Raw genomic sequence first — 22,852 nt, forward strand, 5'->3', positions numbered from 1 at the left:
ACTTTTTGGCCACAATGCAAAACGATATGTTTGGCGTAAAAGCAACACAGCTCATCACCCTGAACACACCATCCCCACTGTCAAACATGGTGGTGGCAGCATCATGGTTTGGGCCTGCTTTTCTTCAGCAGGGACATGGAAGATGGTTAAAATTGACGGGAAGATGGATGCAGCCAAATACAGGAACATTCTGGAAGAAAACCTGTTGGGATCTGCACAAGACCTGAGACTGGGACGGAGATTTATCTTCCAACAGGACAATGATCCAAAACATAAAGCCAAATCTACAATGGAATGGTTCAAAAATAAACGTATCCAGGTGTTAGAATGGCCAAGTCAAAGTCCGGACCTGAATCCAATCGAGAATCTGTGGAAAGAGCTGAAGACTGCTGTTCACAAACACTCTCCATACAACCTCACTGAGCTCGAGCTGTTTTGCAAGGAAGAATGGGCAAGAATGTCAGTCTCTCGATGTGCAAAACTGATAGAAACATACCCCAAGCGACTTGCGCTGTAACTGGAGCAAAAGGTGGCGCTACAAAGTATTAACGCAAGGGGGCCGAATAATATTGCACGCCCCACTTTTCAGTTTTTCATTTGTTAAAAAAGTTTAAATTATCCAATAAATTTTGTTCCACTTCACGATTGTGTCCCACTTGTTGTTGATTCTTGACAAAAAATTAAAATTTTATATCTTTATGTTTAAAGCCTGAAATGTGGCCAAAGGTTGCAAGGTTCAAGGGGGCCGAATACTTTTGCAAGGCACTGTAAATCCAGCCGCCGGACCAGAGTCTGTTCAGTCTCACACACCTGTTCCCCACAGACTAACATATATCCCTGATCTCCCATCACCTTCTCTCCTCGGCTCAACGCGACCAGCATGTCTTGTCATACCGCAGCTCAATAGGCTACAAGCAACCAGTGACAGACTCGAATTGGGCTTTGGTCACGGTGATCGCAAACGTAAACGTGTTAGTTAGTGGCTGTTGTTCACTTACCTACATCACCGTCAACAGCCAACTCTAGCCCTAATTCTCTGGCTTCTTGTCCCCCTTTTAAAAACTCTCGTTCACCTCTATGAACTACATCTTTTTCTTTTCTGCGCACCTGACTTATGACGACTCGCCATGTTAAGTGTTTATAGCAATGACAGATTTTAATTTCCCGCTTCAGGGCACGTACGTAGTGTAGCCTTGAGTGAGCCAAAGCGGGGTCAAACCATTCTCTGCTAAGACGATGGGGGGCCGGGGGCGTTGTGCAAAAAAAGGAAAAGATACACATTTGAAATATTTTAAAGTTTTTAAGTATATATCAAGTAGAACATAAAATTTAATCAGAACATAAAATTTAATCAATGATTTAAACAAAAAAGAAATATGTGAGTGTAAAGTAAAATAAATTAAGGGTCATTCAGGGGCCCCTATGGTCCTATGGCCTGGAACAACATACCCGGTTGCCCCCCCCCCAGTCGACGTGCTTGTGTTTAATGTTACAATGGCATTTTTTTTTTTTTACTCAAGTTGTGTGTGGAAGTCAGGCAATTCAGAACTAAAGTGAGCCACCACACCTGGAAAAAATATTTTAAAAATGCAAGTCTCATGTCATGTTTTTATTCATAATACACAAAAGAAAAATCATAGAATCTTCTGTTAATAGAATCATTGTTGCTTTTGTGGTTGATGTGCTTGACAAATTTGAGGGTTTCCTTGTCTCTGTAGACCAGAGCGAGGGAGTTATCTTCAGGATTGATGGTCAGGAGCTTAAAAAAAAAAGAAAAGTTTTAATAGAACTTAAAGCGTAAGACAACACCGAGTATAAATGATCATTTCTTAGACCTCTGATAACGGAGAAAATAATGTTTAAACTAGGAGCGGGACTTTTAACGCGTTAACATCTCATTGTATGTACCACCGAAAAAGACCCTGAATTGTGATCCATGTTATGTTTATACATTAATGAAGTATTGAACAATTTATATACGGCGGAAAACACAGACAAGGCTGAAAAAGCAGTTTCTGCTCTTGCACCCCTCCTTAAAATAAACTGCTGCATTTTAAGACAAAAGAACTGTTTTGTTTTATAGAACAATATGTCTATATACTGCCACAGCAGTTTCATGGCGCATTAAGCCCCCAAACTATTTTCAATTTGTCCATTTTACCCTGGAGACCTACATTTACAGACACAGCGCAACCGCTTTTGTTTCAACTCAGCCATAAAAAGAAGCAAAGTAACTATTTTTTATTAAATGTCTTCCATTTTTAGCTTAGAATCATTCATTGATGTCTAATGTTTAAAAATAAAAAAAGACTAATTATTCACTCACATATTTTAACTCTTCTTAAAAAAATTACGTCACAATGGAAAAAAACTGTCTTCAAATAAGTAACAGATTTTTACAGAATTAGGGCCCGAGCACTAAGCGTGCGAAGGCCCTATTGTTTTGCAAAGATTTTTTTTTTTTTTTTTTTTTTTTCAGGGCAAATGAAAACGGCCAATTTGGAGGCCTGAACATGCACGAAAAGTCACCAAAATTTGCACATACGTCCGGAAAATTGTAAATTTCGATAATTTTGCAACGTTGCAAAAAAATTTAACAAAATGGCTCAGTGGCGCCCCCTTGAAATTTTAAAATTGGCCTATAACATTAGGGTTTGTCAGCGTAGAGCAATGAAATTTGGGGGGTCTATACCTTGTCTAAAACTGCTCCAAAAAAGCATTTACACCCATATTCCAAACCCAACAGGAAATCAGTTATTTTGGATCAAATATGAAATTTTTATCGATTTACAGGGTGCACATTTGAGACCTTTTCGCCGAGGGAGTTAGTTGGATCATCTTCAAAATTGGTGAGACTGTTCAGGAGACATATGAAATCTTAAGTTTTGAAAATGGTGCGTTTTCATTCACGGGTCTGACCTGGGCGTGGTGCCAAAGTCGGCCATTTTTTCGGCAAAATGACAAATTCAGTAAATGACTAATAGTTCCTTGACACAACGTTCAATCTTTTTCATATTTGGCATGTATGTGTGGTATCCCACCCTTAACACGAGTGCATTGAAATATTACCCGTTAGGTCTAGCGCCCCCTAGTGAGAACAGGAAATGCCTTTTTTTACGAGACAGGTTCCTCCTCCAAGGGAAAAAAATCTGTTGACCTCAAACCTGCATCAGGGGAGCCTTAAGACCTGTGTTCAGGTGCCTGATGAAAAATATTGAGGTTTCGTTGAGGCGGAGGGGTCCAAACAGGAAAGTGAAAATGAACGTCAACAATTTGTCACGCAAAAAACTTTGAACAGTCATAACTCGGCAGATATACAACATATCTGCGCCAAACTTCCCGTGTTTGTTGAGAGTCATACCCTGAAGGTTCTTGTAGGGGTCATTTGCATCAACTCTACAGTGCCAACTAGTGGCGACAGAAAGAAGTTTTAAAAAAGGCCTTTCCTATTGGGTTTTTTCAACATAGAGCGAGGAAATTTGGGGAGTAGATACCTTATGCAAAACTGCTTCAAAAAGTCTCTTGCACCCGTATTCCAAATCAAACAGGAAATCGGGTATTTTGGATCGAATGTGAAATTTTAATGGGTTCACAGTAGGAGTTTACATTTGGAGGCTTGAATATGCACAAAAACTCGTAAAAATTTGCACATACATGCGGCTTTGGATAACGTTCGATAATCTTGCAATGTTACGAAAAAATGTAACAAAATGCCTCAGTGGCGCCCCCTTGAATTTTTCAAAAAGGCGTTTCCTATTAGGTTTTTTTAACATAGAGTGATGAAATTTGGGGAGTCGATACCTTGTGCAAAACTGCTCCAAAAAGTCTCTTGCACCCGTATTCCAAATCCAACAGGAAATCGGGTATTTTGGATCGAATGTGAAATTTTTATCGGTTCACAGTAGGAGTTTACATTTGGAGGCTTGAACATGCACGAAAACTCACAAAAATTTGGACATACATGTGGCTTTGCATAACGTTCAATAATCTTGCAACGTTACGAAAACATGTAACAAAATGGCTCAGTGGCGCCCCCTTGAAATTTTCAAAAAGGCCTCTCCATTTAGGTTTTTTCAACGTAGAGGGATGAAATTCGGAGAGTCGATACCTTGTACAAAACTGCTCCAAAAAGTCTCTTGCATGCGTATTCCAAACCCAACAAGAAATCGGGTATTTTGGATTGAATGTGAAATTTTTATCGATTTACAGTGTGCACATTTTACACCTTGGCACCTAGGGAATTAGTTTGATCATTCTCAAAATTGGCGAGACTGTGCATGAGGCATATGAAATCTTAAGTTATCAAAATGGTGTGTTTTCATTCACGGGCCTGACCTGGGCGGGGTGCCAAAGTCGGCCATTTTTTCGCCAAAACACCGAATTCGGAAAATGACTGATAACTCCCTCATACAACGTTCAATCTAATTTAAATCTGGCATGTGTGTGAGGTATACCAGCCTGAGCAGGACTGGATTGAAAATTTACCATTTGTGCTTGGCGCCTCCTAGTGGGAACAGGAAATGCCCTTTTTTTACGGGACACACTCCTCCTCTAAAGGGAAAAAATCAATCTACCTCAAAGCTGCATAAGGGAAGCCTTAAGACCTGTCTTCAGGTGCCTGATGAAAAATATTGAAGTTTCGTTGAAGCGGAGGGGTCCAAACAGGAAAGTGAAAATGACTGTCAACAATTTTTCTCTCCAAAAACTTTGAACAGTCATAACTCGGCAGATATACAACATATCTGCGCCAAACTTCCCGTGCTTGTTGAGAGTCATACCCTGAAGGGCCTTGTAGGGGTCATTTGCATCAACCCTACAGCGCCAACTAGTGGCAATAGAAAGTCACTCGTTTTTCCAAAACATTTCCAGTTCTTTTCAGGTTGGTCATTGTAGTTTCAAGACCTATTAAAATACTTATTTACGGCCCATGTCCACATGTCTCTGTCTGTTGCCGTGACGACCCTTTATTCGCCATTTAAAGGAAATATTTTTTTTCAGAGACTCAGGCAGCTTATAGAGCCACAATATTTGGCACACTTGGTTGAATTGGCCCAGTTAGAATATTAATTTTGGTTTTGAATAAGGGCTTGGCTGCACAGCTCAGTAGTACCTCCTTTTTTGTAGTACTCTCTCCAGTAGGTTTTTTTTTATCTGTTAGGTGTGTGAATGTAAAGAGGCGACTTTCGAGCTTGTTAGGTTCGAATGAGATGATTAGAGAGGAGGATCTGCCACCACCTTGACCTGCACACAGTCCGAGTTGCGTGACGTTCGAGTTGCGCTAGATTGCGAGGGCCCGTTCAGTCCTGCTTGCAGGCCTAGTTCTATTTGTTTTTTGTTGTTACTGTCGCATTTTTCCCGATATTTTAGATGATAAATAATCGATCCAAACAAAGAAAAATTGGGAAAAAGGTTTAAAAGGGTAAATATATGAAAAAGAAAATCTCGGCCACTCCTTCATGTCTGCAATTTCTGCATTGCAACCCTTGTTATATTACCATGTTTCACCCATAAAATCCCCCAAAAATCCAGCTGTGGCACTGGCCAGTCACTGCTTTGTCTTGACACTCAGTGATACATGCTACATGGAGTTTTTGGATTGAAACAAGGTAAGTATGCGATAATATCGCATTAAAATCATGGTGTCTTTAATTATGTTCTCTCATGCTCTGACCTACAGTTAGGGTTGTTTAAAATTTTTATTTATTTTTTTTAAAATGCCCTCCTGTTCAATTTTTTTTCTTCCCCCGGAAAATTGAGATTCAGCTTTCCAATGATATATCACACATGCATATAGGACAATTTTAAAATGGCCAAATTGAGGGTCTCAGAGCAGATCTCCCGAGTGTTTTCCGCCATATATATGTTTTTTTTTTTTTACCATTTAGCAACACTGTTTTGGGAGTATAAAAAGATCCTACAATGCAATTATGTCTTGGAAGACGTTGTTCAGACTGGCAGCCAAAAATCAGATTTTCAGCCCATCCGGATTGAAACTGGATGGCTCTTTTGTAGTTTGACCAGTCACAAAGCAAAGAAATGAGATTTTTGCGAAGCAAATTGAAACCGAATACGGGAGATGTCAGATATAGACAAGATGCTTCTCAGTCGGGACAGCTCAGATGGGTTTTGACAGTCCGTGACGTCACAGTATGCTGGATGACGTCTTTGTTGCCACAGCTCCCTGTCAGGTGTGTCAATAATGTGGCCCAGTCTAAACAGGCCCAGATCTGATTTGAACATTTGCTAAAAATAGTGTGAATGGTTAACCCTAAAAAATCTGATGTTAGGAGGAATCCGATTTGAATCAGATATGCCCATGTCTAAACACAGCCTCATAGTCTTTTATGGTGGCCAGGCATATTTTCTGTTATTTTTTTATTGTTTTGTATGAAAAGCTGATTAAATGCATTTGTTATGTTTTAACAATATTTGGGACTGATTCAGTCACTCAACGAGTTGTATATTTTCAAAATAAGATTTTCAGACATTTTTTTTTTATTGTGCGATTAATCATGATGAATGAATTACAAAGTCGCTAATTGATGAGATTAATTTTTTCCCACCACTAGTGTAACTACAAAAAATGACATCGCTTACGAGTACAGCTGTCCCGACTAGTCGACATAGTCGACGTCATCGATGACGTAAATCCGTCGACGAGCACAACATCCCGTCGACAATTAATGAAGGGTTAAAAAAATATATGCGTTGAAAGTTCAGAATATCGGACGCTCCGTATGCAAGCGGGGAAAGCGGCACAAAGCCAAAAAAGCGCACCAGAGTGTCCAAAACAATGACTTATTTCAAAGAAACAAAGGAGGGTACACTCTTGTGTCCTGTCTCTTCAATGCCAAGTTTGGCTGCACGTCGGCTGTGAATAAACACCTCAAGCGCCACCACCCAGTTTGTAAATCCATCTAACTAACTAACGATATGTTTTACTGAAGTTGCTAAGCCTGTCACGATATGCAATTAGTCCATTTATCACACGGCAAATAAAAATGAGGCCGATAATTTTCACAGCTGCCTTTTATCGCTGCGCACGTGCGTGCATACATTGGTGCGTGCGTGCTGATGGCATATGAGACTCCAGTTCCTTTCTCATATCAACACGCTGTAGAATTAAAGTTCAGACATACAAAATAAGAAAACACATCTATATTAAACACTGTAACGTTAGCACTGCTACACTGAGTTGAATGGGGGAAAAAAGGCAACTTACTTTAGCCTGCTATAAAACATTGGCAGTCGTCTCGTGAAAGCAAACTTGCGGTTAAAAGGTGACACTTCAAACATGAAAAATCGCTGGTTAACAGCATTTGCAAACGAAAAAAATGACCCCAAAAAAATCTATTAATGACACTACATGCAATGACAAAAAGTGTTTTTTTGCGGAGTGTAAAGCTGAAGTTAGCGGTTTAGCGAACGTACTTCCGGTGAACATTTCAAAATAAAAGCATGTCATGTTCGTCATATAAATAGCGATTTCTGGAGTTAATTCCACATACTTCAGAATTCAGATTCTACACTAAGAATACCTTTAAAATGACACCCTTTGTGAAAAATCTGATTGGCAATGAATAATTATTATAATTATTATAATACTATTTTATATATAGTACTATACAATAATATGAATGCTAAGTGTTTTTTTTAAGAATTGTTTTGAATCATGTTGGAAAGGCGAAGTCACTGTTCTGAATCTGTTTACATTCCATTCTTTTGCACTAGTTAATTCTATCAGCATTTGAACTTATTGTTTATTTGCGATTTATTATTATTTACGTGTTTATTTGTACTTTAATAATTTAAGTGTTCCAATATGTTTTGTGAATTGATAAGCGTCAACAAAAATTTCATTGCTAAATTAGAAAAAAAAAAAAAGTTTTTTAAAATTATTAGATTAGTCGACTAATCGTAAAAATAGTCGGCTGACTAATCGGGGGGAAATTAGTCGTTTGGGACAGCCCTACTTACGAGCACAGCCGTGATATGACGTCAGTTATACCCACGCACATACATACTAATAGACACGAGCACAGGTGCATGTGATAATGGGTATTAATGATGTTATGATCAAGGCCGGGTAATATGGGACACTTGCATTTGATTGGCTAAAATAGTACCGTCGATGAGAAAATGTCTGCCATTTCCTGGAAAAACTGGCTTTTACTCATGTTTTTCTCCATTATAACACTTTATTAAAATAAATTGAAAAAACACAATTTCATTTAAGAGATTCTTTCCACTGGATCCACTTGATAAAGGTCTTGTCTGTCCCTTTAAGTAAATACACAAATTCTAAACACTCACCTCCTCATCCTCTTCTTTCGCAATGTAACAACTATAGCCTCCGAACTCCGAGTTCCAACCTGAAAATGAAATAATCATTTACATCTATCCTTGTCAGGAATACATTAACACAATTTCATGGAACAAACATGATTTTAGGTTTTGAATGTAGCTCAGTGCTTTAAGGTGATTTCCTGTCAGTTTGACTCACCCGCACAGCAAAAAGGCAAAAGGAGGTCTAGTGCATATTCCGCTTGTGCTGCCACGCCATCATGCATTAAAGTGTAGCTGCCATGGGACCATCGTCGCAGCTCACCACAACATTTGGGTATGCTCGGCTCTAAATAGAGGACCACAAAACACTCAGCAGGAAGACAAAAAAAGAAAGACGCGAAAGCAATTTTAATGGACCTGACTCTTTTCTTGTTCCATTTGAAGAGCCTGTGGCTTCTTCGTCTTTGTTTTCTTCGTCATCGTCGTCAGCGGGACACAGGTAGTGCAATCTGAGGCCCGTGAAGTTGGACAGGAGGAGGAAAAACGCTTCTGAATGAAGGAGCTCCCAACAAGCACTCACGCACTCGGGCAAGGTGTCCAAACAGGCTGCTTCATAGCGTCTAGATAGAGACCAAATATGTCATCATTTTAGGCTTAACCCTCAATAGCCTACTCATTTAACTTAATGACTGCCATCGACGGCGCTAGCTGTCCAATCCATTTTGACTGAGAGAGGTTGGCAGCGAATGATCGCTCCCAGTCAAAATGGATGGAATGTCTAGCGCCGTCAATGGTTCTGAAACATGAGCATTCACAGCCAGCCCTCCCAGTTTAAATGAATTGGAAATTAGTTCATGGTAAATATTCTTTTATTCCTTCTATAATTTTAAACTTTTTTTTTATTTTTTTATTAAATAACAAAAAAGGGTGGAAAAAAAACATTAAAACAGTAAATATTGTCTTATAACATAACTAAAACTGCGATTTTTTTTTTTTATATAAAAATGTTTATTAATTTTTTGTTATTAAAAAATATTTATACTAATGTTATTATTCATCATTGACTTTAGAGTGCTATTGTGGGCCTTAAAGTGTATTTTTGGTTTTATTCATTGAATATTGTTTTTATTAACATGTTATTAATTTATAGTTGTATTTATTCATGGGAAAAAAACATATCAGGACATCACATTTTGGGTCATGTAAGCCACACAGAATAGTAATATTGTGTCCTACATGAGCAAAAATGTGATGTCCTCGTAAGCAGTAACGCAGTTTTTTTTAATGATCAAAAATAGTCACTAGTCGTATAAAGCAGGGGTCCCCAACGACCGGGCCGTGGACCGGTCCGTGGCGCATTTGGTGCCAGGCCGCGCAGAAATAATAAATAATTTATTAACGACTGCATTCTGGCCGATTGACTTTGGCCTGTGCCGCTTAACACACCAATATCCCTGTCGACTCTAGATATACAACTACAGGATAGGAGGTCGTCATAGAAATGCATTGATAATAACGTATGACGTCGCCCATCACATTTGTTCCCGGAAATGATTAGCCCCCACACTAGAATGACTGAAAACCAGACGTCTTTGGACAGATTTTTATGGGGAAAAGGGAACCTGACGAGCCTACAACCTCGAAGAAAACAAAATCTATGCTACTTCCCAATCATTAACAATAACTGCGAGCATGTCTGTGCAACAGGAATATCAACTTGTAGAGATCGCAAATCACGGCGACCTTAAATGTACATTTGTGACAACAAATCTACCGAGGTTCTGGATTAAAGTCATTTCGGAATATCCTGACATCGCTAGGAGAGCACTGAAAGCTGTGCTACAATTTCCCACATCGTATCTAAGTGAAGCGGACTTCTCTCACTCTCCCATCTCGTCACAACAAAACAAGCTCAGGCCTCCCGCTGATTCAGCGGGTGAGTTGTATTTTCCCCTGCACTTAACACGGCGGGGCTAAAAAAAAAAAAAAAAAAGTAGTTTTATATTTGCTGTATTTCTCTGCCGCACATTGCCAGTGTTCTGACAAACTTGGCACACACGTAACGTTAAAAATGACCGCGAATGCAGCGATTCCAAAGTACACACCAGAAACTTTCTTTAAAGAAAGGAATATTAACTTACGTTTGCCAAGTTAGCAGCACACAACAACTGCACGCAGGTCTCTCACTTAACGACTTCGCCGTTTCGTTAAGCATTAATTTACGCCATTTTCGTGTAGCACATGTATGTTCATGATGTAAATAGTTTTTTAGCACCGCTGGATAACATTGAGAGTCCAACTGAATATAAAAAAGGGCTTTTTTCAACGGCACAAAAGCTTTGGGAGCAAAATTTTATAAGGGTGCAAAATTTGACAGAACACCGGTCCGTTAAAAAAAGACCCGAATCACATCGGTCCGTGGTGCAAAAAAAGGTTGGGGACCCCTGCTATAAAGGATATATGAAACAGTGAAAAAAATACTTTTTTTGAGCGTACTTTTCAATAGGGGTGTATTCATTGAAACTATAAAACACACCTCTTATTGTCCGGTCCCTTCTTTGTCCACTGGATCTGAGCCAACTGCACGGCTTCACACACCTGGTTGAATTTTTCCTCCTGATAACACAATAACAAACACTCTTCCAGCCTCTCTCGGCTCACATTATTCAACATCTATCACTGTCAATGGCAGCCAATGACTTAAAGACATCAAATGAAGACCGCTTTACCAGTAAAAAATCTTTGAGCTGAATTTCTGAGGATTCCTCAAAATTTTCCTGTATCTGCTCCTGGTAGGAAATATCCAGGTAGAGTGGATTGATCCACTCTAGCAAGATTGTTTCCTGTAATGGACACGGGGGCATCAAATCAGCGAATAGTTCCATTAATCCGAACATGTGCACATTTCAACTCACATCTCTCGGTAAGTGTTCGCTGCGTGAGACGAGAGGCTCTACGTAGGGAGGTGGACGCTCCGGAGTGGGTTTGTGAAACCAACCGCTCAGAGATAAACGACACTTGTCCTGTGATAACACCTCAGAGACCTGGAAAAACACAAACAATGTCAACGTTTGGCCTATTGAGCAAAACAGACGACAGTCATGACACAAATTCTTACTTGGTGATAGGAAACTGGAGACACTTCAAAAAGGACGAGTGTGTTCCAAGAAGGCACCATGGACTTGACGACACTCTGTGGTTGGAAATGAGCTGAGGATAACAAATTTTGTGAGTGAAGACAATGGGGGGAAAAAAGCCGTCAATATCTTTGTTTCTGTGCTAAACGACCATAAAAGGTATCTCAAGCACAGGATAGGGCAAACTATTCCACAGAGGGCCGCAGTGGGTGCTGGTTTTTGTTGCAACCCATCAAGAGCACACACTTTCACCAATCTCGTGTCTTACAAGTCTAATCGATTGCAGGCAGGTGTTCCTTGTTTCCCCGGACCCCTCATTGGTCAAACTGCCTGTGCTGGATCACTTGTAACAAAGACCAGGACCCACTTGAGGAATGGTTTGCCCACCCCTGCTCTAGCATCATACTTCCTTGTTGAAATGCAACCTTTTAATGCAGTCATTTTGTTTGGGCCCAGCAGCGTTATAGTGAAATCACTACTTTGGGTGCATTCAGAATATTTAACTACAAGCTTGACAATTCTGTTATCCAACAACACTCTGAGTGACCAAGAGTAGCATGAGTGTGATTGCTGTTGATTGCCGAATGCACCTCTAGCTAGTTGATAGCATTCCTCAGGCTCAGGTTTGGAAGAAGGCTAGCTGTTTACAGGTACATGCCAAATTGTTGTCAAGAGAAGACCCTTAGTGCCACAAGAGAAGAACGGTTTAAGGCCGACCATGGATGGTTAGACATATTTTAAAAGAAAGGACATCCACGGTTTGCTAGTGCCAACCAAGGTAGTAGCTTCTTCACACTTTAACTGGGGATTTTATCAATGAATCGGACAACGGACGAACCATTTAAGGCTAAACATGGGTTTGAAAAATATCTTAAAAAGATATATTGCGTTATTTTAACAGGACTACTATGCTAGCAGCAACACACAGCAAGCTGCAAGGCTGCTATGCCAGCAACGACACATGGCTGTTGTTTTTAATCGAGCACGCAAGAGGATTAATTGCCTAAAAAGACCCCGTCTGATGCTTGGTGCCATTACAGAAGAACATGTTCAGGCTAGTCGTGAGTGGTGTGAAATTTTTTTGGTTTTTGTGTTGTTTTTAATTAAAAAAAAACAAAAACAAAAACGCACATTCATGACGTGCTACGATGACCTGCTGTTCTAGGGCTGAGCTGTTAGAGCTGTTAGACCAAGTTCGTCAAGTTGTATGGGGATTTGAAAAGGACTCCATCTGCAGCAGGCTAAGAAGTCAAAGTAATAGGATTTTACTTTTTCTTCATAATTGTAGCAACCTGGATTTTAAAGTTAAGTACAGTGGTACCTCTACATACAAAGTTCATTTGCTCCAGGACCTTGTTTGTAAGTCGAAATTTTCCCATAACAATACATAATCATTCCATTAAATAGTTCCACAGCCCGAAAACCTACACTAAATACTCAATAAATACTGCTGGTACTATTACAAATGGCAATTACACATAGCAAAACAAATAAATTATAAATACAAATCGGAATACTAATAACAATAATAATAATTTCCTGTAATAATGTAATGAATCTGGTTCTAATGTGGCGGACGGGTTTTGCGTGCTGTAACTGAACGCACCACGTGGCTGACGTGACAGAGTAAGAAAGGTGCGGTTCAGATTTTACTTTCCTCTTTTAATGTTTTGCTGTTGCCGTCAACTGTAGCAGACAGTAGGCATGTTGAGTTGCACAAGTTCTGAAATAAATGATTAAACACCTGACAAAGCTGGAGATTTCTTTGGCGATGTTACCACAATATTGTCACCTTCATTTATAAAGACTGGTGAACGGAGGTCTGAGGAGCACCGTCGTGATTGTAGACATACTACGGCCGCATTGTCAAGCCAGTTCACGGATGCGCACGCCACGCTCATATTATTCTATCATTTCCATCTTCATATGTAAGCATCAACTTTTTCCTTTTTTCACCACCAGCACCAACCTTTTTGGAACCTGTAGACTTCTTTGACAAATAAATCCGCCGTGCGTCCATCTTGTGGGAAAACAAAGAAACTGCAGCACTGTCCTAAATTGTATTTCAAGCATGTCGTCGATGTAGAAACAAATGGCGAGTCAAATTTTACGTCGGATGTCGAAAACATTGTGTGTCGAAGCGATTGTATGTAGAGGTGCCACTGTACTTTTGTGTTTTCAGACTGGCCGTCAACACACCAGTGGGACTTGTATCAATATTTGGCTTCCCTGGCAATTGGCTGCATATGAATTAGGACGCATGTTGATGTTAATTTGGTTGCTAAATAGTTTTATTTTTGGTCAATTAAATATTTATGTATAGCATCTTTCATTGTAAATATCCAATATTAAGATGTGGAAATCTGTTACTTTTAGTCAGGTTTGGCCTTTATGTTTTTTATTTTTTCTTAAATGGTAAGAAATTTGGTTCCTGTGTCTTATAGTCAGGCACACTTTAATAGCGCAGAATTTACAGTGTGTATAGTTGACATTAGAAATGTTCATTTTTATTCTTGTACATTTGAAAGTCCATAGGACTTTTAACTATAGGAGTGAGTCGACTCCATTCTTCTACCAGTAATATTTTTCCACAAATATCTTTACATCTGCCTCTCTCAAACACACCGTCTGTTTCGTAAAGGTCAAGAGATCCCCCATCGCTGCTCAGCCACGGAGGGACGAGGTAAAGAATGAAGGCAACATGCCTCCCCTCCAGTTCATCATCATGGCACAAAAGAACATCTACAAAATGTTTGGAAAGACAAACATCAGATCAAAGGACTTAAAATAAACATCCAAGAATCTTCTAGTGAATTCTTACCAGTGTATTCATATTTGAAACAAGAAATATCAACATGGGGCTCCAATTTCACATTTAAAACCTCCTCAAGCCATGGCCGAAATTGACTGAAAAGAGCTGATCTAGAGACACAAAGATTTGTTTTAAATTAACAGTGGATGCAAAAGGTCTACAGACACCTATACATATACTAGGTTTTTGTGATGCAATAAAAAAAAAATCAAAGCAAGAAATAATTTCATGACACAACCAGGAATTTGTGTCTACTTTTTGTATCCATTACACATTTTTCATATACAAAGTACTTTCTTAAGTCTCTCGAATATGACAAACAAGCATATAACATGTTTTAAAGTCGATCTGCTGGAGGTCTCAACACTGAGGTAAATTCATCGACTGCTCCAACCTGCCATGACATTTTGTTGCAGTATAAATAATAAATGATCCAAAGAGGAAGCTTTCGTTTTGCTTTAATCATGCTTTGCATTCACTGGGGTGGATTGCTTCAGGGGGTGTATTTTGTAAATAGATATTTACTACAAGTTATATGCTGAGTATCTCACCTCTATAAAGGACAATTAAAATACTTTGCTGTAAAGGCTTTAGATTTCAGAAAACCCAAACACTGTTTTGATTTAAATGCTGGCATGCAGTCACTTTGAGGACCTGAGGTTTATAAAACAATTAGGCTTTAATAAAGCCTAATTGGCATTGTTATTCTTAAGCCCCCCCTAAATTATTTGTTGTTTTATTTATAAAAAAATATATATATATATACAAAAAAAATTCTGACATATTCAATATGAAGTTGTCAAAAATATTAGTTTGCCTCATTAATCATAAAGCCTGTCACTATTAACTTAAATATGATCATAAATCTTCCCCCCCTCACTTCATTGAGTAAGGTGGAGAGCACCTTCAGTGCGTTGTTATCCAATCCATTCCACTTGTTCATATAGAGAACGCCCACAACACTGAAAATTCAGTCCACATTTTTCCTGTGACATTGCTCGTCATCTGTACCAGTAGCGTGTGTGTATGTATACCTCTGACGCACACAGAGCAGGGCGTGCATAGATGGATGAAAGAAAGTCATAAGAAGGTTTTTCAAGAAGGTATTTATCACCGCTAGTAGTCACAGTTTATTAGCTCCAGCCCCCAGCTAACAGCAGAAACTCCCATGTAATAAATAAAACAAATGCTCTGTGTTTGACAAATAAAAACCTGGCTTGCACATTAAAGACAATCTCTGTGCATGTCTTACCTTTGTTGTTTTGCAGTCAAAAGTTACATCCCATCTCTAAAATGACGCTGCTACTTAGCTGCTGCTAGCTAGTTAGTGTGAAATGAATTGTGAAGGTCCTGTTTTTTATAGAGTTGGTGGTATAAAAAAAGGGAGTGCACACTATCTTTGGGGTGACTTCCTTCTGGAGCATTAGCTGTGTTTCTCACTTAACGCATAGATGCGTACAGGAGCTGAGCTCATTCACGTATGATTATCATCAGTGGGTCATCATAATACACTAATAATAATCACTCTACCACCTATGTTGACCTGTAGGAGTCAGAGCAGAGGAGCAAAAGGGGGTTAGAGGGGAGAGACCTCTACTGGAAAGGTGAATAGGAGAGTTATGATGAGAAAGTGGAGAAAGCCATGATGATGATTTTATTTATAAATACGTATACACATTTATATACAGTACAGTATCCAGGGGTTGAACATTTAATTAAGATGTCAATTTCCACCGCCATTGTCTCTAAAACAGCTGGAAGGGATTCTAAGTGAAGAATGGCTTAAAATTCCTTTGGAAACAATTCACAAGGTGTATGAATCAATAACTCGGAAAATTGAAATTAAATTTCCGCAAAAGGCGGACCTACACCATATCAAGTTAATTTTTGTTGATTTTCTTTTTTAAGGTGTTTCCATTATTTTGTCCAACCCCTGTATGTATGTACGTATGTATGTATAATGTTTGGTTTTGTGTGTGTGTGTGTGTGTGTGTGTGTGTGTGTGTGTGTGTGTGTGTGTGTGTTGGTGCGGGTGTGTGTAAGGCAAATTAGCCTGACCCAGATATTACTTAAATTCAAGTACAGTGGTACCTCGACATACGATCGATTCGACACACGATCTTCTCGACATCCGACATAAAATTTGACTCTCCATTTGTTTCTACATCTGACGAAATGCTGGAAATATGACAATTTATGACGGCGCCGCAGTTTGTGTTTGCCGCAGGAAAGACGCACAGCGGATTTTCTTGTGAGAGAAATCAACACGGTTCCAAGAAGGTAAGTGCAGGTGGTGAGAAAAGGGAAAAGGTGATACTTACCATTGAAATGACGATGCAAATGATAGAAAAATATGAGCGTGGGGTGTGCGTTTGTGATATGGCTCAACAATATGGTCGTAGACGGTCAATGATGTTGGCAGTCCTCCTCCGTTCACCAGTTGTTATAAGTTAAAGTGACAAATATTATTGAGGTAACATAGCCAAAGAAATCGCCAGCTTCGTCAGGTTTCTAATCATTTATTCCATCAACTTGTGCAACACAATACACCTAGTATCCCCAGCAGCAAGTAAACAAAGTGAAAGTAAAAAGGCTCACTCTGTCAAGTCAGCCACGCGATGCATTGAGGTCAGTGCTTCTGAATTATTTTCTGTCACGCCCCCCCCAAGGAAGACGTAAATGTTTTGCGCCCCCCCCAAACTCTCTGCCGCCACTGTAAATAGTATCATTTGTCTATAAAATTACTATTATAAATACGCATCTGCCTAACATTGTGTCCTTTTTTTTTCTAATAAAGAAAAAAAGTAACATAGATCAACTTATAATAAAGTATAACTTTATTAACATTGTTTTGTTTGTAACAGAAGACTTGACGTGCATCAATTTGCCTGAATTTTGAAAAAAAGTCACATCCAAACTGTAAAAAATACACTCAAGGTACAATTTTGACCATACAGAAAAATAAAATGTAATAAAATCAGTAAATAATAACTAATTAAAATTGATTAGAAACATTCACTCATGAGGACAATATGCCAAAAAATTTGACCGAAAAAACAAAACTGAATAAAAGAAGAAAAAAAAAAAGAGTGTCCTTGGACAGGACAGCTTTTATTTTTGCGGCTCACAGTATTTACCTCCTTTGCAATGGTGTGGAGTTATTTTGCAATGAGCATGCTAACAATGCTCACTGGATTACTGATATAACACTGACAAAGCAGGACGATTGTTGGCTGTATTCGGCACGTTTTCACTGAAAAACAATCAAGCGCCTTATCAATGAGATTGGGGTCTAATGTCTTTAAGTGGCGTCTTAATTGATTTGGCTTCTGGCTGTCCGCTATAATTATTTTTAGACACAGTAAACAGTGGTCTTTCCTCATCACCCACTATATTAAAAGTCAAAGCTAAAAGGCCAACGGCACGAAAAAAGCGCATTCTCGGCGGCCGAGGTAGAACCGTAGGTCAGGGCGGTCGTCGTGACGATCCCAAGCCGAAAATGGCACTTCTCGGGCGGCGACGTGAGAACCGGACAAGACAGTGGGTCGCTGCGTGAGTGAGTCCGGTCGGAAAACGGCTTTCGAAAACGGCGGTGGCACACTGCTCTTCATATCTGTCTTCTGTGTGTGCTGAGTGCTCTTCCTTAGTTCAAAAATACTGCGCGCACTCTGAAAATGAGAGCGCCACTACCACCTACTGAGTGGATGTGCAAGTACACTTTATTCTAGTACGGCAAAAAAACAAAAAAATGCATGTTCCCCGAGGTCACATGCGCCCCCCCCGGCATTGCTCTGCGCCCCCCCCAGGGGGGCGCGCCCCACTATTTGAGAAGTACTGGTTTAGATACACCACGCAAACACATTTGCCACATTAGAACCAGATTCGTTACCATTATGAAGTCTATGTACAGGTATTATTATTATTACTAATATTATTATTATGCCAATTTTTATTCATAATTTATTTCTTTTGCTCTGTGTCCTTGTTATTTGCAGTAGTACCAGCAGTATTTATTAAGGATTTAGTGTAGGTTTTTGGGCTGTGAAACAAATTAATGGAATTATAATGTATTCTTATGGGAAAATCCTGCTTGACATATGACCATTTTGACTTACAAACAAGGTCCTGGAACGAATTATCTTCGTATGTAGAGGTACCACTGTAATTAATAGTATTTTTCAGGGTTTGGAATTAGCCATTTTTGTTACATATGTGCCTAAAATGTCATCTGTGCGATTTGCAAATATTTGGGAACAAACAATTCCTGTGTTGTGAGCGAAAGTCAGGCATTAGCCTCTATGATTAAATATATATACATATATATAAATCATCAGTCTTTGTTAGCTGTTTGTGAAGTTTTGTGCTTGAACGCTATGTTCACGTACATCCTGTGCATCTCCTGGGGGTAAACCCTCCCCACTTTCTCAAAACCTAGTGACGCCCCTGGGCTTTAAATAGTTTTGGACATAGCATCCTGTACATTTTTAAAACTAACTTTAGGATCGTTTAACCCTTCTAAATAAGAGAAATACCACCATTTATGGTTTAATTGTATTCAATGGCTCCCTCTGGTGGTTCTACTGAGTCATGCAACATTATTACCTGTTTTTTAGTTTGGAACAATATTGCTGGTTTACACCTTCACTACAGGTTTGTAATATTATTATCATAAAAACTCACCTCACGCCTGCAATGTGTGCTTCAGTTCGGTTTCTCAAGCCAACGGACTGTAAGTGGTGAAAAAAATTAATGCAACAACAGCATAACCATCTGCTAGGGGATATATGTTTGGGAGTCACCTGTTGAAATTTGTAGAGATCGTTGGACTTTTCGTGAAAGTTGAGCGCCAGCAGTTCCCTCTGCAGATTCTCCAAGAAATTCTCAGTTTTGATAAAGTTTTTAATGACGCAGTGAGGGAAAGGATGGCAGTCCAACTCCAAATCACCTGCATGTAACAAATGACAGGTCAATTCGTAGCCTGCCGTGTGGGCTGTGTGGAAGTATATTGGTTGGGTGATTTCATAAATACTGAGGGATCGGTGATCAATCGATCACTAAAAATATAACCGATGTTGTCCGTCGATCGCATCTAGTCAGCCACACGAGCCCACTAGTATTTAGTCGTTAACACTCATTGTCATTCGGACATGTTAAGTGCACATTTTGAGTATTTTTTATACTTTCGCGACTCCATGTTTACTATTGTAATGTCTGCTGCATTTTACTACATTAATGTTGGAAGGAGTGAAATTTATATTGCCGTTAAATATCAGTTTAATAATTTTTTTGTGGCCGCAAGATGTCCTCCTTATTCATCATCATCGGTCTTTAATATTCATTATCATCGGTCTTTATTTGTGAATGAATTCAGTAAAATAATACCCGTTTGGTGAAAGCTCATATTTAGCTCACATTTGAACTGTTCCAGCCTGAAAAGGCACAAGGATGAAAAAAAATTTAACATTTCGAGATCTGACATAATTTAGTAGTCCTCCAGAAAATTCAATGATATATTTCATTCAACCTTGTGATTTTCATTTTGTGATGCAAAATACTGTTGCATTTTCATTTTCAATATAGGAAAATAGAATTTAGGAGTTAGGAAAGTAAAAAATTTTACCTTTTAAATGTTTGTTTTTTTAAAAGAATGACAGTGTAATGGTTATTGTAAGTAAAGAGGACGCCTTGTATGCTGGACTCTCCGTTATTATTCAATCTGCAGCCAAAGTGACCTAACACAATATTCCACATGTCCAGTTAAATCAATCAATCAATCAATCAATCAATCAATCAATCAATCAATCAATCAATCAATCAATCGGAAGCTCAGGCTTTTCAAAAACTGGTGATCGACCAGAAAGTTGTAATCAGAGCACACTATTTTAAACACTTTTATTCCAGTTGACAGTGCTAGACGTCCAACCCATTCAAATTGAGAGGGATGGCAGCCACCCAGTTCAAATGGACTGGATGTGTTTAGTAGTCAATAAGCTAAGGTAGCATTGTTCAACAAAATGCATTATGATGTTAAAATGTCAGGTAATTACAAATTGTTACTCTAACAGATTCACAATTGGTACACTAAATGCCTCCCAAAATGTCCCCCACGTCAATCTTAGACAGTTTAGCCTCTTGGACTATGCCACTTTAACAGAAATTGTGTCAAAATTAAAGCCCACAACATGCTGCCTTGACATCCTTCCTTCAAACTTTTTCAAAACTGTTTTTCATTGCATAGCCCCAGACATACTTCAGATTATAAATACTTCTCTCCAAATAGGAGAGTTTCCACAGACTTTAAAAACTGAAGTAATAAAATCTCTCCTAAAAAAACCTAATCTGGATGCCTCAACCATTAGCAATTACAGGCCAATATCAAATCTAACATTCCTGGGGAAAATTATCGAAAGGGTTGTGTTCGAACAGATCCAGACTTTTATGATCAAAACAATCTTTTTAACTCATTTCAGTCTGGATTTCGGCCACAACACAGCACCGAGACCGTGCTTATCAAAGTCCTAAATGATATTCGTCGGAATACCGATGCAGTCAAATCATCTGTTCTGTTACTATTGGATCTCAGCGCCGCATTCGACACGGTTGATCACAACATACTACTCAGCAGATTGGAACAGTGGGTAGGGCTTACTGACACTATTCTTCAGTGGTTCACATCCTATTTACATGATACGGATTTCTTTGTGTCAATCGGAAACTATCAGTCAGAACGAACCAAATTCACGTGTGGAGTCCCTCAAGGGTCAATTCTTGGACCACTCTTATTTAACATCTATATGTTTCCGTTAGCTCATATAATGGAACAGTATGACATCTCCTATCACGCCTATGCAGATGACACACAACTGTACATTTCTGTGTCCCCACATGATTATAGTCCCCTAGTCTCCCTGAGTAAATGCATTCATCAAATCAATGAATGGATGTGCCAGAATTTTCTCCAGTTAAATGTGGAGAAGACAGAGGTGATCATTTTTGGGCCAAAAAAGGAAAGGTCAAAGATAAGCAGGCAACTTAGCACAATGTCACTTACAGCTACAAATCAAGTCAGAAACCTTGGCGTAATTATTGATTCAGACCTAAAATTTGATAGCAATCTAAAGTTCGTCACTAAATCCGCTGATTACCGCCTAAAAAATATAACCTGAAGTAAGGGGCTTCTGACTCAACAAGACATGGAAAAACTTATGCATGCATTCATTTTCAGCAGATTAGACTATTGCAACGGTAAATTTACAGGTCTTGATAAAAAATCAGTCAGGAAGCTGCAGCTAGTACAGAATGCTGCAGCCAGAGTCCTCACAAATACAAGGAAGCTGGACCACATTACACCAGTTTTGAAATCGCTACACTGGCTTCCAGTGAGTCAAAGGATAGACTATAAAATACTACTGCTCGTCTACAAAACACTTAATGGCCTTGGACCAAAATACATGCTTATTAGATTCCTATGAGACATCTAAACCCCTAAGGTCGTCTGGAACCGGTCTTCTGCATGTTCCAAGAACAAGAACCAAGCAGGGTGAGGCAGCATTTAGTTATTATGCTCCTCACCTCTGGAACAAGTTACCTGAACGTCTGAAGTATGCTCAAACTGTTAGCTCTTTTAAATCAGGGCTAAAAACACTTTTGTTTAGCACTGCATATCCATACCTGGCTATATATTTCAATCTACCTTTCTATTCCTCTTGTGCTTATCTCCATTGCTGATTTCAATTATTATTAGTAGTAGTAGTTTTTGTTTTATTTTTATTTATTTATTTTTATTCTATTTGTGATTAAATGCGATCTTTTGTCCTGGTTTTTACGTTGTATTGATTTAAATGTGATTTTTATGATCTTCATGTGATGTAAAGCACTTTGAATTGCCTTGTGTTGAATTGTGCTATATACATAAATTTGCCTTGCCTTGCCTAACATGTTATATCTGCGCGAAAATATGAATAAAACGAATTTAAGTTAAATTAAAACAGCCTGAAACAAATGTAGCACTTTCAGGAAAAGAAAAAAAAAATCAGGATTTTTTTTTTTTTGTCCTGTTTTGTTACTCTCAACAGAGTACAAAACAAGTGTTGAATAGCTAGCCAATCCATTGTCCCTGAAAGAATTCAATTCATGTAACAGACGTGACAAAATATACATTTCTAAGTAAAAAATAATTTTCAACTTAAATTAACTACCACTGTTGTTGTTTACATGAGTTTCAAACTACGTGTATGTGCGCTGTCACTGCTAAAATAGACGCGCTAACTCGAAGCCAAGCGGTTCATGTATGGGGTCTGTTGACTTCACGAACCGTGTGTGTAGTTGGACTTCTGGCTCCACGCCTCCTTCACTGCTCGCTTCACGTTCTCGTCTTGAACGACACAGCAAAGTTCTGCCGTTTCTTCGCAGTTATTCTCCTTCTTTTTCTTCTTGTTTGACTTGATACAGTCGCCCTGTGTCCTTTTGGATGCCATAGCAGAGTAGTTTAACACGAGTTAAAATGTCCCCATTACAGTGACGTCAGTGAAAGTGGTCCACTTGTCGCAGAAAAACGACGTCAGGTAACGCGCTAGATGCGTCAATAGTCGGCGGCGTTAGTAATTAGCGGCAATCT

General features: G+C 39.0%; 1 protein-coding gene across 1 annotated transcript; it reads right to left on the bottom strand.

The window, feature by feature from the left end:
- Positions 1–1,596: 1,596 nt before the first annotated feature.
- Positions 1,597–22,835, bottom strand: ogfod1 (2-oxoglutarate and iron-dependent oxygenase domain containing 1). The gene is made up of 13 exons (XM_057845688.1): positions 22,550–22,835; positions 19,035–19,180; positions 18,916–18,962; positions 14,245–14,345; positions 14,049–14,165; positions 11,405–11,496; positions 11,202–11,330; positions 11,016–11,129; positions 10,823–10,902; positions 8,704–8,906; positions 8,504–8,632; positions 8,314–8,372; positions 1,597–1,759 (listed from the first exon to the last, which is right to left on the bottom strand). The coding sequence occupies exons 1-13, from the start codon at positions 22,710–22,712 to the stop codon at positions 1,610–1,612; spliced, it is 1,530 nt and encodes a 509-aa protein (XP_057701671.1). The 5' UTR covers positions 22,713–22,835; the 3' UTR covers positions 1,597–1,609.
- Positions 22,836–22,852: the final 17 nt, after the last annotated feature.

The sequence above is a fragment of the Corythoichthys intestinalis genome, chromosome 1 (assembly GCF_030265065.1).
Source record: "Corythoichthys intestinalis isolate RoL2023-P3 chromosome 1, ASM3026506v1, whole genome shotgun sequence".
Taxonomy (NCBI): Eukaryota; Metazoa; Chordata; class Actinopteri; order Syngnathiformes; family Syngnathidae; genus Corythoichthys; species Corythoichthys intestinalis.